General features: G+C 47.6%; 1 protein-coding gene across 3 annotated transcripts in view; it reads left to right on the forward strand.

Moving 5' to 3' along the window:
- Mtrr (5-methyltetrahydrofolate-homocysteine methyltransferase reductase) overlaps positions 1 to 15,377 on the forward strand; it is a 22,512-nt gene extending 7,135 nt beyond the window's left edge. For all 3 annotated transcript variants that reach the window (XM_075975727.1, XM_075975728.1, XM_075975729.1), the window contains exons 7-15: positions 1,097 to 1,250; positions 2,122 to 2,210; positions 3,369 to 3,549; positions 4,937 to 4,979; positions 10,138 to 10,324; positions 11,076 to 11,194; positions 12,413 to 12,505; positions 12,603 to 12,785; positions 14,783 to 15,377. In XM_075975727.1, coding sequence (XP_075831842.1) covers positions 1,097 to 1,250; positions 2,122 to 2,210; positions 3,369 to 3,549; positions 4,937 to 4,979; positions 10,138 to 10,324; positions 11,076 to 11,194; positions 12,413 to 12,505; positions 12,603 to 12,785; positions 14,783 to 14,927 — 1,194 coding nt within the window. In that variant the 3' untranslated portion in view covers positions 14,928 to 15,377. The remainder of the gene's footprint in view (positions 1 to 1,096; positions 1,251 to 2,121; positions 2,211 to 3,368; positions 3,550 to 4,936; positions 4,980 to 10,137; positions 10,325 to 11,075; positions 11,195 to 12,412; positions 12,506 to 12,602; positions 12,786 to 14,782) is intronic.
- The last annotated feature ends 1,353 nt before the right edge of the window (positions 15,378 to 16,730 follow it).

The raw sequence follows: 16,730 nt of genomic DNA on the forward strand, positions 1-16,730 counted from the left end.
TGTATCGTGAAGACACATGGGCCCTTTGGGCGCTTGGTTACTACACCCAGGAGGAGGTGTCTCTGGCAGGGCCTGGCCACTTTATTCCTGACCTGTCATTTTCTCCAAGCCTCTCTGCTCTCTACTTCAGAGCAAAGGTGAGATGAGACGTGGCTGTCACTGGCAGAGCAGAGCGTAGCACCTTGACCACAAGCCAGGAGAAAACAGTGGGATCCAGGCAGCATTTCACCTGTGGCAGGCCAGCAGAAGGAAGCTGGTCACCTAGGATTAGCCCGCGAGGCAGAAATACAGACTAGATGGTCAAGAAAGCATCATAGCGGTCTTCCTGGTCTGTGGACTCTGGAAAGGTTAGGGAATCTCTCTCCAGAGAGCATTCGCCTGTGGTGTCGGGGCTGTATGTGGCATTTGACCCCATCTGAGGGTCCATCTGCATGTGCTTGCTGAGGGTTTTTTCAGTTAGTAAGTCAGCCCTTTATCTTGAAGAACGTCCCAAGAAGCAAAGTCCCAGGAAAATCAGAGCACTTCATGGTGTCTGTGAACATTTGGGAGAGGCTTCTGATAGAAACAGAAATGGCAGCCACCAAACCTACTGTATTGTGTCTGTGCGTGCGCACGCGTGTGTACATATGTGCGTGCATGCAGGCCTTCAAGAGCTAGAAGGTAATTCCAGGAATTTTTCCGGAACACTCTCCATCTCAGTCACTGAAGCAGCACATCTCAGTCAAACCCAGAGCTCTCAGGATGGCTGGGTGTGGGGTGTCCATACCCTGTCTCCACCTTCAAAGGCTAGATTTTCAGGTGGCACACACCCAGCCAGCGTTTATGGAATCCTGGGAATCTAAACTTTGCCAGCAAACTCACTGGCTAGAGCTTTCTGCCCCCACCCCACCCCATGCCCCCGCCATAGTTTTGTTTGCTTTGTTTAAGATGTCGCACTCTGACAACCAGGCTGGCCTATGGCTCCCCAGTGACGGGCTCAAGGGTGTGCACCAGCACACACAGCACACCGCCCCTCGTCTTTTCTAGAATAGTTCCTAGTAAAAGTGTGTTTGTTGGGTGAGTGGACTTACTCAGTTTCACCTTGGTCCTTCTCTAGAAAACTGAGTTTTCCCACCAACCGGGCGATTCCTTCAATGTGATCTGTCCAAACAGTGACTCTGAGGTCGCAGGTCTGCTGCACAGGCTGCAGCTGGCTGACAAGCGAGAGCACCGTGTCATCCTGACAGTTAAGACGGACACCAAGAAGAGAGGTGAGACAGCTGCTGCCTGTGACCGCACACACACATGCATGGCCACCATCAACTCTGGTGCTGGTCGCTTCTCGGTGCTGCCTGTGACCACACACACACATGCATGAGCACCAGCGACTCCAGTGCTGGCTGCTCCTTGATGCTGCTCTTATTTGGAGTGAGCAGTGTGGCAACGCTCACTAGTGGGTGTGGAAAGAGCCCAGAGCCTGTATGTGAAACTCCCCTTGTGTTTACTTCTCATGGTCACATGTTATTATGTAAAAATAATTTGCTGTAAATAAGATAACTTGTTTTATTACTTAAAATATTAATATTACTTGTACATAATCTTGAACTTATTCAGTGCTGAAGTTCCTGTTTTTTAAAAAAAAGTTATTTTTATTTTGGTGTGTGTGTGTGTGTGTGTGTGTGTGTGTGTGTGCGCGCGCGCGCGCACCACATTGTGCTGGTACCTGGTTGAGGCCAGAAAGGGGTGCTGGATCCCTGGAGCTAGAGTTACAGGCGTGTGGGTGCGGGAACTGAATTGGGGTCCTCTAGAACAGCTGGCATTCTTAATATCTGAGCCATCTCTCCAGCCACTGAGGTTACTTTTCATTTTCCTGGAACATGGTCATCTTTTTCCACTCCGTTTAGATAATTGTCTTTTATTTGGTACATTTTGAATTTATCAGTCTTTTACTTTTGTGAAGTGGCTGTTTCTTCCTAACGTATTTGTTTCTGCCAGTGTCTTCTTGATCATTGCCTCAACATCACACGGGGTATCTCTCTAAAGTGTCTCAGCTAGCTGTATTTTGGTGAATGCAGAGCTGTTCTGACAATGTTTTTGTGGCTGTGTCTTTTCTCTGCCCTGACCTTCTGCCTCATCTGCCAGGAGCTGCTGTGCCCCAGCATGTGCCCGAGGGCTGTTCCCTCCAGTTCATCCTCACCTGGTGTCTGGAAATACGGGCAGTTCCTAAAAAGGTATTTCTCTTTGTCCCTGAGTGACTCAGAAGAGGGCAGCGTGTGTTTAGGACTTTTGGATGATACCTGCCCCTTAGAGCTGTAAAGATAGTTCGGGTATCTTTCTAATGTCATGGAAACGGATCTCCTTCAGCTGCCCTATCACCTGCCAATAATGTCACACGGTAACAGGCGAAAGCCTGGGCTGCGCTGCCCCCTCTCCTCCTCCTCCATGACAGAACGCTTCTGAGAGTGCAGGGCTCTCACCCCTCTCCATCACCTGCTGTGTGCCTGCAGATCTGTGTGGTGCTGCTCGGGCTAGTGCGGTTACTGCAGAGTGGGGGGATTTGGGAGCTGTAGAGGGATTTTAGGATAGACTGAACCACTAGAGGTCAGTATTACACCAGGAACTGTATTTAAAATGCTGGCAGCTATTTTTTTCCTAACCTGCTGTGCTGGACTGGACCTGTCTGAGCAGGCGGACAGTGCTAATACAGGCAGGCTTCTGTCTCCTGGTGAGCGGGCGCCTACACACTGCCGGTCTTGGGAAGTAAACCGCCTTAGAGTCTTAGACACAGAATTCATTTTGATGAGAACTTCTTACGTTTAATTAATTCAGTTTGGCTTTAACTTGACCTGCTTTTTAAGTTTTAAAAAGTATATGTAAATATACTTTCTTTACTATACAAAATGTGCTGTGTTAAAAATATCTGTGTGGATGTGACATAGGATGTCAGAGTTTTGTGATCACACCCTTGGAGTTTAATTCTGGAATCTAATTCCTGTTCCACATCATGCCCATGTTCTGGTGTGGAAAGACTGAGGGTGTTTTTAATGTATGCATCATATTCATTGGCTTGATCATGAACATGTTTGGAGATTTTCCATGGTGGAGGAAATGTCTAAATAGAAATTTCAGTACTGTGATAGTCTTTGCACACATGTTTGGAACATATGTGTAAAATAATTTTTTTCGAGTATATTTGGTATTTCAAATTATTTATCCTTTAAAGCCTTGAAATGTTTTCTGCTGTTTCAGTGTGCTGTTTCTCTTCCATTTCTTAGTCATTCATTCATTCATTCGTTTGAGAGAAGGTCTTATCGTATAGTTGTGACTGGCTTGAATTCACAGAGCTAGCCCTGACCACAGAGCAGCTCACAGCCGGCCTCTCTCCTCAGGCGTTTCTGCGCGCCCTGGTGGACTGCACCAGCAACACAGCTGAAAAGCGGAGGCTGCAGGAGCTGTGCAGTAAACAGGGGGCAGCCGATTATAACCGCTTCGTCCGAGACGCCAGCATCTGCCTGCTGGACCTCCTCCTCGCCTTCCCGTCCTGCCACCCTCCGCTCAGCCTGCTGCTCGGTGAGTCGTCCCTGCCCCGGCGCCAGTTGGCCGTTCGTGTCTCGCTGTGGGTTTTGTGCAGATACAGGGTGACCACATCTAAAAGGGGGTGACTGGTTATAGTGACATCTGGGCTCCCTCCTGGAAGCCACAGTTCCTCCCCCTTTCACACTTTCTGATTTTTTTTTTCTGTAATTAATGTCACTGTCATTTTCTCTGTTAATTTATTCAATTGTGATTTTTTTTTCAAAGAATTTAGTGTCTTTTCTCGTTTCTTTCTTTTCAGTGAAGTAGTTTAGCTGGGTCTTATCTGGCAGTAGCTGTTCAGAGGGAGAGTGATTTCACCAATCAGAATGTGGTGTAATTGGGTGTAGCGTGAGCCCTGTGTAGAAGGCAGAAACACTTCCGTCCAGGTGCAGAAGTAAGGAGGTCAGGAGCAAGGGGGCCCTGGCAATACAGACTGACACTCCCGAGCCTGGTGACTGGCTCACAAGGGGCTGTAACTGTCCTGGAGTGATGGCCATGAGCAGTAGGCAGGATCCTGTAGCCTTTCTTACTAGCCTGCATTTGTTTGCCTGTAGTGGAGCAGGGCTGTTAACAGTCACATGTGTAGTGCTTGTGTTGAGCCAGCAGGGGGCGCCTGGAGGACTGTTCTAGCCAGACTTTCCGTTCCTTTTGTTTCTCAGTATTTTTTTCCCTTATTTTCCTCCCAAAAATTTTTTTGGGGAAAAAAATCGCTATGTGAGGCTAGTCTCCCCCATTCCAATGTCTAAGCCAGCTGGCTGGTACTTTTCGACTTCATGGCGTTGGAAAACTTAAGATGAATTCTTTACTGAACTTTATTTCCCTGCTTTATTAAGACTAAGCAGTTTTAGAAGGAATATTTCAAAGTTTTGCCCAAGTAAACTAAAAATAGAGCCTGTTATTCACAAAAATTACAAACTTTGTAAGCAGATAATTAAAATATGGGTCATTTATGTTGCTTTTCCACAAGTCCCTCTGCATCTTGAAGCGTCTGGCTTCTGAGGAAGTTGGTTTTTATCATGTATATAAACACAGGAAGTAAAAGGGCATCATGCTCCTATTTCCTAAAATTATGACTGTGATATTTTTGTGGCTTTAACTTTATTTCCCAAACTGGAAACTCCTGGACATGTCTATTCAGCTGCTCTCTAGACACATGAAAGCAGTGAGCCTGCTGGCTGTGGGCCGCTGGCGGCTCTGTTCTTCATGTCCTCGTCCCTGAGAGCAGTGTGGGAGGAGATATCACTGGACCATGTGCGATAAAATCCTTTAAAAGAGAACATCTTATTTTGGATATTGTACATAAGAAAGTTCAGTATAGGCTGGGTTCTGTTCTGTGCCTGTTTCAGGGGGTGTGAGTTAATTGCCTGTTTTTACTTTTTAGAACAGCTGCCCAGACTCCAGCCTCGGCCGTACTCATGTGCAAGGTAGGAACACTTACTAACATGGTACGCAGTTCCTAAGTCCTGTGACACGTGAACACTTACTAACATGGTACACAGTTCCTAAGTCCTGCGACACGTGAACACTAACATGGTACACAGTTCCTAAGTCCTGTGACACGTGAACACTTACTAACATGGTACACAGTTCCTAAGTCCTGTGACACGTGAACACTAACATGGTAGACAGTTCCTAAGTCCTGTGACACGTGAACACTAACATGGTAGACAGTTCCTAAGTCCTGTGACACGTGAACACTAACATGGTACACAGTTCCTAAGTCCTGTGACACGTGAACACTTACTAACATGGTACACAGTTCCTAAGTCCTGTGACACGTGAACACTAACATGGTAGACAGTTCCTAAGTCCTGTGACACGTGAACACTAACATGGTACACAGTTCCTAAGTCCTGTGACACGTGAACACTAACATGGTACACAGTTCCTAAGTCCTGTGACACGTGAACACTTACTAACATGGTACACAGTTCCTAAGTCCTGCGACACGTGAACACTAACATGGTAGACAGTTCCTAAGTCCTGTGACACGTGAACACTAACATGGTACACAGTTCCTAAGTCCTGCGACACGTGAACACTAACATGGTACACAGTTCCTAAGTCCTGTGACACGTGAACACTTACTAACATGGTACACAGTTCCTAAGTCCTGTGACACGTGAACACTTACTAACATGGTACACAGTTCCTAAGTCCTGTGACACGTGAACACTAACATGGTACACAGTTCCTAAGTCCTGTGACACGTGAACACTAACATGGTACACAGTTCCTAAGTCCTGTGACACGTGAACACTTACATGGTACACAGTTCCTAAGTCCTGTGACACGTGAACACTAACATGGTACACAGTTCCTAAGTCCTGCGACACGTGAACACTAACATGGTAGACAGTTCCTAAGTCCTGTGACACGTGAACACTAACATGGTACACAGTTCCTAAGTCCTGTGACACGTGAACACTAACATGATACACAGTTCCTAAGTCCTGTGAATACATGAACACTAACATGGTACACAGTTCCTAAGTCCTGTGACACGTGAACACTTACATGGTACACAGTTCCTAAGTCCTGCGACACGTGAACACTTACTAACATGGTACACAGTTCCTAAGTCCTGCGACACGTGAACACTTACTAACATGGTACAGAGTTCCTAAGTTGTGACACGTGAACACTAACATGGTACACAGTTCCTAAGTCCTGTGACACGTGAACACTTACATGGTACACAGTTCCTAAGTCCTGCAACACGTGAACACTTACATGGTACACAGTTCCTAAGTCCTGTGACAAGTGAACACTAACATGATACACAGTTCCTAAGTCCTGTGAATACATGAACACTAACATGGTACACAGTTCCTAAGTCCTGTGACACGTGAACACTTACATGGTACACAGTTCCTAAGTCCTGCGACACGTGAACACTTACTAACATGGTACACAGTTCCTAAGTCCTGTGACACGTGAACACTAACATGGTACACAGTTCCTAAGTCCTGTGACACGTGAACACTAACATGGTACACAGTTCCTAAGTCCTGCGACACGTGAACACTTACATGGTACACAGTTCCTAAGTCCTGTGACACGTGAACACTAACATGGTACACAGTTCCTAAGTCCTGTGACACGTGAACACTTACTAACATGGTACACAGTTCCTAAGTCCTGTGACACGTGAACACTAACATGGTACACAGTTCCTAAGTCCTGTGACACGTGAACACTAACATGGTACACAGTTCCTAAGTCCTGTGACACGTGAACACTAACATGGTACACAGTTCCTAAGACCTGTGACACGTGAACACTAACGTGGTACACAGTTCCTAAGTTCTGTGACACGTGAACACTAACATGGTACACAGTTCCTAAGACCTGTGACACGTGAACACTAACGTGGTACACAGTTCCTAAGACCTGTGACACGTGAACACTAACGTGGTACACAGTTCCTAAGTCCTGTGACACGTGAACACTAACATGGTACACAGTTCCTAAGACCTGTGACACGTGAACACTTACTAACATGGTACACAGTTCCTAAGTCCTGCGACACGTGAACACTTACATGGTACACAGTTCCTAAGTCCTGTGACACGTGAACACTAACGTGGTACACAGTTCCTAAGACCTGTGACACGTGAACACTAACGTGGTACACAGTTCCTAAGTCCTGTGACACGTGAACACTAACGTGGTACACAGTTCCTAAGACCTGTGACACGTGAACACTAACGTGGTACACAGTTCCTAAGTCCTGTGACACGTCAACACTAACATGGTACACAGTTCCTAAGACCTGTGACACGTGAACACTAACGTGGTACACAGTTCCTAAGACCTGTGACACGTGAACACTAACGTGGTACACAGTTCCTAAGTCCTGTGACACGTGAACACTAACGTGGTACACAGTTCCTAAGTCCTGTGACAAGTGAACACTAACATGGTACACAGTTCCTAAGTCCTGCGACACGTGAACACTTACTAACATGGTACACAGTTCCTAAGTCCTGTGACACGTGAACACTAACGTGGTACACAGTTCCTAAGTCCTGTGACACGTGAACACTTACTAACATGGTACACAGTTCCTAAGTCCTGTGACACGTGAACACTAACGTGGTACACAGTTCCTAAGTCCTGTGACACGTGAACACTAACATGGTACACAGTTCCTAAGTCCTGCGACACGTGAACACTAACATGGTACACAGTTCCTAAGTCCTGTGACACGTGAACACTAACATGGTACACAGTTCCTAAGTCCTGTGACACGTGAACACTAACATGGTACACAGTCCCTAAGTCCTGTGAATACATGAACACTAACATGGTACACAGTTCCTAAGTCCTGTGACACGTGAACACTTACTAACATGGTACACAGTTCCTAAGTCCTGTGACACGTGAACACTAACATGGTACACAGTTCCTAAGTCCTGTGAAACGTGAACACTAACATGGTACACAGTTCCTAAGTCCTGTGAATACATGAACACTAACATGGTACACAGTTCCTAAGTCCTGTGACACGTGAACACTTACATGGTACACAGTTCCTAAGTCCTGTGACACGTGAACACTTACTAACATGGTACACAGTTCCTAAGTCCTGTGACACGTGAACACTAACATGGTACACAGTTCCTAAGTCCTGTGACACGTGAACACTTACATGGTACACAGTTCCTAAGTCCTGTGACACGTGAACACTTACTAACATGGTACACAGTTCCTAAGTCCTGTGACACGTGAACACTAACATGGTAGACAGTTCCTAAGTCCTGTGACACGTGAACACTTACTAACATGGTACACAGTTCCTAAGTCCTGTGACACGTGAACACTTACTAACATGGTACACAGTTCCTAAGTCCTGCGACACGTTAACACTAACATGGTACACAGTTCCTAAGTCCTGCGACACGTGAACACTAACATGGTACACAGTTCCTAAGTCCTGTGAACACATGAACACTTACTAACATGGTACACAGTTCCTAAGTCCTGTGACACGTGAACACTAACATGATACACAGTTCCTAAGTCCTGCGACACGTGAACACTAACATGGTACACAGTTCCTAAGTCCTGTGACACGTGAACACTAACATGGTACACAGTTCCTAAGTCCTGTGACACGTGAACACTAACATGGTACACAGTTCCTAAGTCCTGCGACACGTGAACACTAACATGGTACACAGTTCCTAAGTCCTGTGACACGTGAACACTAACATGGTACACAGTTCCTAAGTCCTGTGACACGTGAACACTAACATGGTACACAGTTCCTAAGTCCTGTGACACGTGAACACTTACTAACATGGTACACAGTTCCTAAGTTGTGACACGTGAACACTAACATGGTACACAGTTCCTAAGTCCTGCGACACGTGAACACTAACATGATACACAGTTCCTAAGTCCTGTGACACGTGAACACTAACATGGTACACAGTTCCTAAGTCCTGTGACACGTGAACACTTACTAACATGGTACACAGTTCCTAAGTCCTGTGACACGTGAACACTAACATGGTACACAGTTCCTAAGTCCTGTGACACGTGAACACTAACATGGTACACAGTTCCTAAGTCCTGTGACACGTGAACACTTACTAACATGGTACACAGTTCCTAAGTCCTGTGACACGTGAACACTAACATGGTACACAGTTCCTAAGTCCTGTGAACACATGAACACTTACTAACATGGTACACAGTTCCTAAGTCCTGTGACACGTGAACACTAACATGGTACACAGTTCCTAAGTCCTGTGACACGTGAACTTCAGATCACTAGTGACCGGGCCAGGTGCTGCATACTCCCCTGTTCTGTAGAGCTCAGTGTAGAGCACAGTGTAGACACGGTGTAGGCATGGTGTAGAGCACAGTGTAGGCACGGTGTAGACACGGTGTAGGCATGGTGTAGAGCACAGTGTAGGCACGGTGTAGACACGGTGTAGGCATGGTGTAGAGCACAGTGTAGGCACGGTGTAGACACGGTGTAGGCATGGTGTAGATCACTGTGTAGACACAGTATAGACACAGTATACCCAGAGCACAGTGCAATCCGAAGAGCCCACGGCTTCTGTACCCTGGGAGTTCACAGTTTGTACCTGACGATCCATGTTCCCATTTAAGGCAGTAGACAGGTCTCGCCATTCCTGGGCAGCTGAAGAGCTGGCAGAGTGAGTACTGGCCTGGGCCTTCCAGTGCCCCTGCCCCTGCCCCTGCAGCAGGGGTGCCTGTGGGAGTGAGTTCACCCTCCCTTCTTACATAGTACAGCGTGGACTGAGGTTGGTGAACGTCTGCTGGTGGTTTCTTCACTTTCACACCTGTCGGCTTTATAAATAACACCCAGTACATTTGTCCCTGTCATTGGCATGGTAATAAACTCAGTCGGGTAAATACTGAGTAGGGAATCTTGAAAGAAGAGCCGTGGGGCATCTCGCTTCCTAGATAGAACTGGAGCCTTTCCTGAAAGACCTCACCATGCAGAAGCAAGGGTTAAGATGGCTCTTGTCTAGAGCGGCGTCATGGTGGATTGGAGCCCCGTTCTCCCAGCACAGTGAGACATCCGTCCCTGTGTCTTTGCAGCTCGAGCTTACTCCATCCCGACAAGCTTCACTTGGTGTTTAACATCGTGGAGTATCCGTCCCCCACCACAGCGGCCGCACCGCGGAAGGGGGTGTGCACAGGCTGGTTGGCCACATTGGTCGCGCCATTTCTTCAGCCAAACAGGGAAGCTCCGCACACAGACCATCCTGATGCCCTGGCTCCTGAGGTACTGGGATGGTGTGAGCTCAGCTCGGCCGGAGCTCAGCTCTCACCTGACTGGACGCTGTCTTGCATGTTAAACATGCAGCTGTTGTTGTCTGTTGTTGCGTCTTGTGTTTGTAGAAAAGAATGCATTTTCTGTGACTGCTCTTGTGGGGGCAGTGATGTCTCCTAGTGCTGTGTCCCAGCTGGGTAGTTTTATGATCTTACATGTATCTTGATCGTAGCTACTCTACACCCTACTCCAGCTTCCCCCGGGACACCCCATTCACACCCCATCCCAGCTCATGTCCTGATTCATTCATTTATTTTAAGTTTCTGAGTTCAGTTAGTGTTACCCATGTGCTCATGAGGATGGACCCGTCCAATAGGCACCGGGACTCGGAGAAAAGTGACCCCACCACCACCACCTCCAGCTCCAACAGGTCCTACCGTGGGGGCTGTTTGTGTTTACACTTCTTAGCCTGCCTTCCTGGTCACTTATTCCATGGCTTATGCTTTTAACTCACAGGTGAAAAAGTCTGCTAAGTGAAAGCACTTTTGATATGAGTAGAAAAGGAAATACTTAGAAAACAAACTGTTCCTTCTTTTTCGTATGAGACGTGTTCAAGGCTTTAGTTTGGTCTGGCACTGCTGTGTGACCGAGTGATGCTTCTCTGAGAGCAGTTGACACGTACGCACCCTCGCGAGCTCAGTTAAGTGCTCGTCCGTGCTCACCTGGGTTGTCTTTACTCACCAAAGCCGGTTCAATATTCCAGATACTGATCTCTCCTCGAGCAACACATTCTTTCCGCTTACCAGATGACCCTTCCGCCCCCGTCATAATGGTGGGCCCAGGAACTGGCGTAGCGCCCTTCATTGGCTTCCTCCAGCACAGGTGTGTGCTCCTTGTGGCGATGGATCGCGCATTTTGTCTTCAGTCATGTTAGAATAGTGGGTGTTGGTCGTAAAACTTTTACTTGAAAAGGTTTTCACCTACTGTCAGGTGCTGTAGTTATTTGTCCCCTGGGGAAGAATTTTTCAGTCTCTGCTCCAAGTCAGGAGCTTCCCTGTGTGTGGCGACAGTTCTAGCTGTCACTCTGCGTGTCCATCTGTGCTGTGGATAATAGCATACTCCTTGGGGAGGAATTGAAGGCACACCTTTGTGCTGTGATGGGTACAGCTGTTCCCTGTCCTGAGCTGGGTCGGTAGTCACAGGTACATCTGTAGCGGCTGTCTAAAGCGAGCCCAGACTAGAAGAGTGGCCGTGGGTATCTAGAAGAGTGGTGTGATAGAGCAGACTGATCTGGCTTCTCTCTTCTTCCTCATGCTCCACTGTAGACTCCATTGTAGACAGAAGTCTCTGTCCCACCTGGTCCCGCAGCCATTCAGTCACAAACACACAGATGCTTATCTCAGTTTAGAAACTGGCCTACTAGTTCAGGGTTATTATTAACTAACTCTTACAACTTAAATTAACCCATAATTCTTATTTATGTTTAGCCATGTGGCTTGGTACCTCAATCAGTTCAACATTCTCTCATCTTGCTTTCTCTGTGTCTCAGTGGCAACTGCAGACTGAGCATTTCCTCTTCCCAGAATTATCTTGTTCTGGTCGCCCCACCTCTACTTCCTGCCTGGCTACTGGCCAAAAAGTGCTTTATTAAACCAAAAAAAGTAACAAATTTTTACAGGGTACAAGGGCATTTATCCCATAGCACTTCGTGACCTGGAACCAAGGAGCGGGCATGGCAGGGGCCCCGTGACCTTCTTTGCGGTCACATCCCCGGTTAACTAGAGGCTGTCCAATGTGCTCTACCTCTTAAACATTCTGTCACCTACCAGGTCCCCTCTCAGAACCAAGCCTTTAGCACCTGAAGTTCCGAGAGTTACTCTCTAAAGTTACTGGTGTGTAATTTGTTAGGATGTCTGCTCAGTGTGAACAAGAGCCCAGGATAGTCCTGAGTGCTGTGGCATAAAATTCCAGATAATATCCAGACATAGCAAGTACTATTCCAGTGTAAAGGTGGATTTTACAGACCTGCTGGTTGGCAATATTTCCTGAAAGATATTAGTTCATGTGCTCACTATATCAAACATTCCCTTTTTGTCTTAGAGAGAAACTCCAAGAACAGCACCCAGATGGAAATTTTGGAGCAATGTGGCTGTTTTTTGGCTGCAGACATAAGGACAGAGACTATTTGTTCAGGTACACGCGCGTCTGTTGTATCTAGATGGTTGTAATGTGCAGACATGGTCATCTTTAAGCCACCACCTTTCTGTGACCGTGCTGTGTTATGTCGCAGAGAGGAGCTCAGGCGTTTCCTCAAGATCGGGGTCTTGACTCACCTGAAGGTCTCCTTCTCGAGAGATGCCCCCCCAGAGGAGGAGGAGGCCCCAGCAAAGTACGTGCAGGACAGCCTCCATTGCCACAGCCAGCAGGTGGCCAGGACCCTCCTCCAGGAGAACGGCTGTATTTACGTGTGTGGGTATGTGGTCAGGTGGAAAAGGCAGCTGTGCTGCTGTGGATGGGTCAAGGGACCAGGGAAGAGTGTGACAGTCACTGAGTTCACCGACCTCCCACATAAGCACACAGCAAACAGTCAAGTCTAGTGCACACTTAACAGCCAGCTTCTTTCCAGGGAAGCAGTGTGAGTGCTGGTGCTTGCCCTAGAGAATGCTTTACTCTGGGTGCATATTTGCAGCATCTGAAAATTCGTGTTAAAACCTAGTCACACCAGGAGGTGGTAGCGCACACCTTTAATCCCTACTTTTAGGAGGCAGAGGCAGGCGGCTACCTGAATTTGAGGCCAACCTGGTCTACAGAGCAGGTTCCAGGACAGCCAAAGTGGTTACATAGAGAAACCCTGTCTCAAAAGAAAACTTCAGTCACTTAAATTGAAATCTCACATAGATTTTGTTGTATCGAAAGCGTTTGTGATTTGCAGCACTAAGCCAGCAAGAGGAAAGTAGGATTTGACTCTGAGAACGCCCCTCAGATTAGCATCCTTTTTCTCTAGGGCGGTTTGTGGTGGTCAGGAGGCCAAAGACCTGGGTCACTCTTAGCACTAGCTTTACGTCCATCCTGTGGGGTGTCTGTCACACAAACTCGAAGGCGCCATGTAGAGACTACATTTCAGAATTTGACTCTAAAACTGTCAACTAGATAACAGGAAGTTTTGAAATAAGAAATTTTACTTTTATCCTAAGACACCCTGAGCCTTTGCCATCTTCAGTTAGCCAAGCTTTTATCGAACTTTTTAACTATGATGCGGAAGATGAGATCCTGACTGGATCAGCTTTTCAAGGCTGTGTTCTGCTGTCCAGATGATTTCATGACCCTGATAGTTTGTGGCTCTCACCTGCAGAACACTGCAGACTGCACACACTCTGGTTTGTTTTCATTTAGCTTTTGTTGCAGAGGGCATTTTGGTCTCATTGAGACTGAAGTGTTAACTTTATGTAGCAGAGTCAGCTAATCACACGGACGGGCCAGTTGTGGAGCTAACGTGGATGTCTCCAGACTCCTCAGTCCTCCCCTGCATAGCCCCTTCCAGTCACCCAGTCCTTCCTAGAGAACACGAGCGGCTTCAGAGACCAAGGCTGAGTCACTCATGAAGCAGGCAGGAGCAGAGAACTCTGAGGGAGGAAGAGCCTGTCGGAGCCAGTGGCCAGTCAAGTGGGGTGAAAGAGAGAGGCACTGTAGATGTGGCAGAGGCTCGGGCCATGGGCACCGATGCTCTGGAGTGGTTGAGGCAAAGATGAGGAACGGTCAACTGGCAGGACGGGCTGTATTCCAGACATCACGTCCTGGCTTATGTCTTCATCCAACATTGGAGCACCTGCTGAGTGCTTGCACTGTTCGGGCATGGGAGATACACGGAGAAGTGAGGCCCCTGCCTGACCTCGGCAGCCATTGTGGGAGATACACGGAGAAGTGAGGCCCCTGCCTGACCTCGGCAGCCATTGTGGGAGATACACGGAGAAGCGAGGCCCCTGCCTGACCTCGGCAGCCATTGTGGGAGAGGCCTGGAAGCAGTGCTTTATTAACATGGAGTTAGCAAGGGACAGTGATACACGAGATGGTGCCTCTTCTGCCTTCAGGAGCTAAGACCCGTTCTTGGTGAAGGGTCTCTTACTTCATGTGCATGAAGGCTTGGGAGGATGAGAGCGAGCAGGTCTGCTGTGCGCTGTGGGAGAGGGAAGGGGTCAGACAGGTGATCCAAGCCTGGGCTTCCCTCCCTGGGCTGCTCTAGGGGGGCGGTAAGCCGTGGAGCCATGTGGCCAGCTCTATTTAGAGTGGGCACCCTGAGTGAAGAGTTGGCCTGGGGTCGGTGAAGCTGGATATCTGTGGGAAACATTCTGAGAAATGAGGAAAAGCAAAGACGTCAGGGTCAGAGGGAGCTAGGTATGTGGTTAATTACTAAAGAGAGTTTGGTTTAAAAAGGAATTCCTGTTTGGTAAAGCATGCTCTTTCGTTTTCTAGAGATGCCAAGAACATGGCTAAAGACGTGAACGACGCCCTTGTGGAAATCATAAGCAAAGAGTCTGGAGTGAGCAAGCTGGAGGCAATGAAAACTCTGGCAGCGTTAAAGCAAGAGAAGCGATACCTCCAGGATATTTGGTCATAAAACCAGAAGACATTTTCCCCCATAAAATGCCAAAAGACAATTTTACTGAAGCTGAGTGTAAAATTTTTTGACTATTTCTTGAAGGAGGTTGGGTAGGGAACAGATCACTTACGAGTCTGGTGCAGTCTCCCACTCCTCCCCTGTGGCCCCACCCAGCACCGCACTGTAGGGGTGGAGACGTCGCTCTCATCGCACGTGGGCCCCACAGGAGGACAGGTAGCCGATGGCTCGCCTACACCTGTGCACATCATGGAAAACTGTGGATATATTAGCTCTCTGTGCAGAATACACAATATTCATGCTGGTAATATTTAAATTAAATGTAAAGCATACTTTTTGGGTGTTTATATAATTATTTAATTGTGGTTTATTATCAAAACTATATTTCTGATAAAATATTTTAATTTTATGGTCATCCTTATAAAATAAGGGTTTTTATGCTACTAGAAATCTATTTTGGAATATATTTGTACTCCGCCTTTCTCTTCCTGATGATGTGCAATGCTCTGTAGCTTGGGCGTTCCCCCCCCCAGGAGACATCATGTGCACATTGCTGTCAGGGCGTTCCTCCCCCCCTCCAGGAGACATCATGTGCACGTTGCTGTCAGGGTGTTCCCCTCAGGAGACATCATGTGCACGTTGCTGTCAGGGCGTCCCCCCTCAGGAGACATCATGTGCACGTTGCTGTCAGGGTGTCCCCCCCCCAGGGGACATCATGTGCACGTTGCTGTCAGGGCGTTCCTCCCCCCCCCCCCAGGAGACATCATGTGCACGTTGCTGTCAGGGTGTCCCCCTCAGGAGACATCATGTGCACGTTGCTGTCAGGGCGTCCCCCCCCTCAGGAGACATCATGTGCACGTTGCTGTCAGGGCGTCCCCCCCCTCAGGAGACATCATGTGCACGTTGCTGTCAGGGCGTACCCCCCCCTCAGGAGACATCATGTGCACTTTGCTGTCACGCTGCACCTTGTCCTCGCAGATTCCTTTTCAGTTGTGGTCTCCCAAAACTGATTTTATTTCTGTGATACACTCAGATTGTGTCTTAGCCTTAAAATACTCCAGTTAGATTTCTGATTCCAGATTCTCTCGAAAGTTAAGAAAATAAAGTGTATGAAAGGGCTCTGTAACACTTGTGTGTTGTTGCTGGGACTCAGCGACTTAAGGAGAGGTATGTTAGCTCAGTCTGGTGTGCGGTGCACGACGGTGGGGAGCTCATGGTGGCAGAGCTAGAGGCAGTGGTCACGTCACGTCCACAGTCAAGGGAAGACTGCCTGTGCCCAGCTGTTTCCTTTCATACACTCTGGAGCTCCACCCATGGCACAGTCTGCCAACATTTAGCGTGGGTCTTTCCACTGCAGTTAGCCCAACACAGGTAACCTCTCACAGGCATACCCGGGATGTGTCTCCCAACTGTCCTAGGTCCTGTCAGCTGACTCAGTATAACTGCGCAGGTTTGATAAACTTTCTCCGTCTGGTATATTGTCTTATTTAATAGTGCAACATTTGAAACCAATCCATACCTGATAACATGTTCTTTGGTCGTTGTGAGAAGATCTGAAAAGGCAATTCTAATAATCTCAACCTTGGTGAGAACTTGTGGCTTTTTCTTCTTTTCTCATCTTACATTGTGTATTTTCACTATTGTATATTTTATGTGCAATAAATAAAACAGGGGTTAGGGAAACGCCACCAAATACTGAGATCAATTCTGACGAACGTGCAGAAAGTGTGGGGTGAAGACAGTGAGATGTAGTTCACTGAGATGTAGTTCACTGAGATGTAGTTCACTGAGATGCAGTGGAAA

Source organism: Microtus pennsylvanicus, chromosome 6, assembly GCF_037038515.1.
Source record: "Microtus pennsylvanicus isolate mMicPen1 chromosome 6, mMicPen1.hap1, whole genome shotgun sequence".
In the NCBI taxonomy this organism is placed as follows: domain Eukaryota; kingdom Metazoa; phylum Chordata; class Mammalia; order Rodentia; family Cricetidae; genus Microtus; species Microtus pennsylvanicus.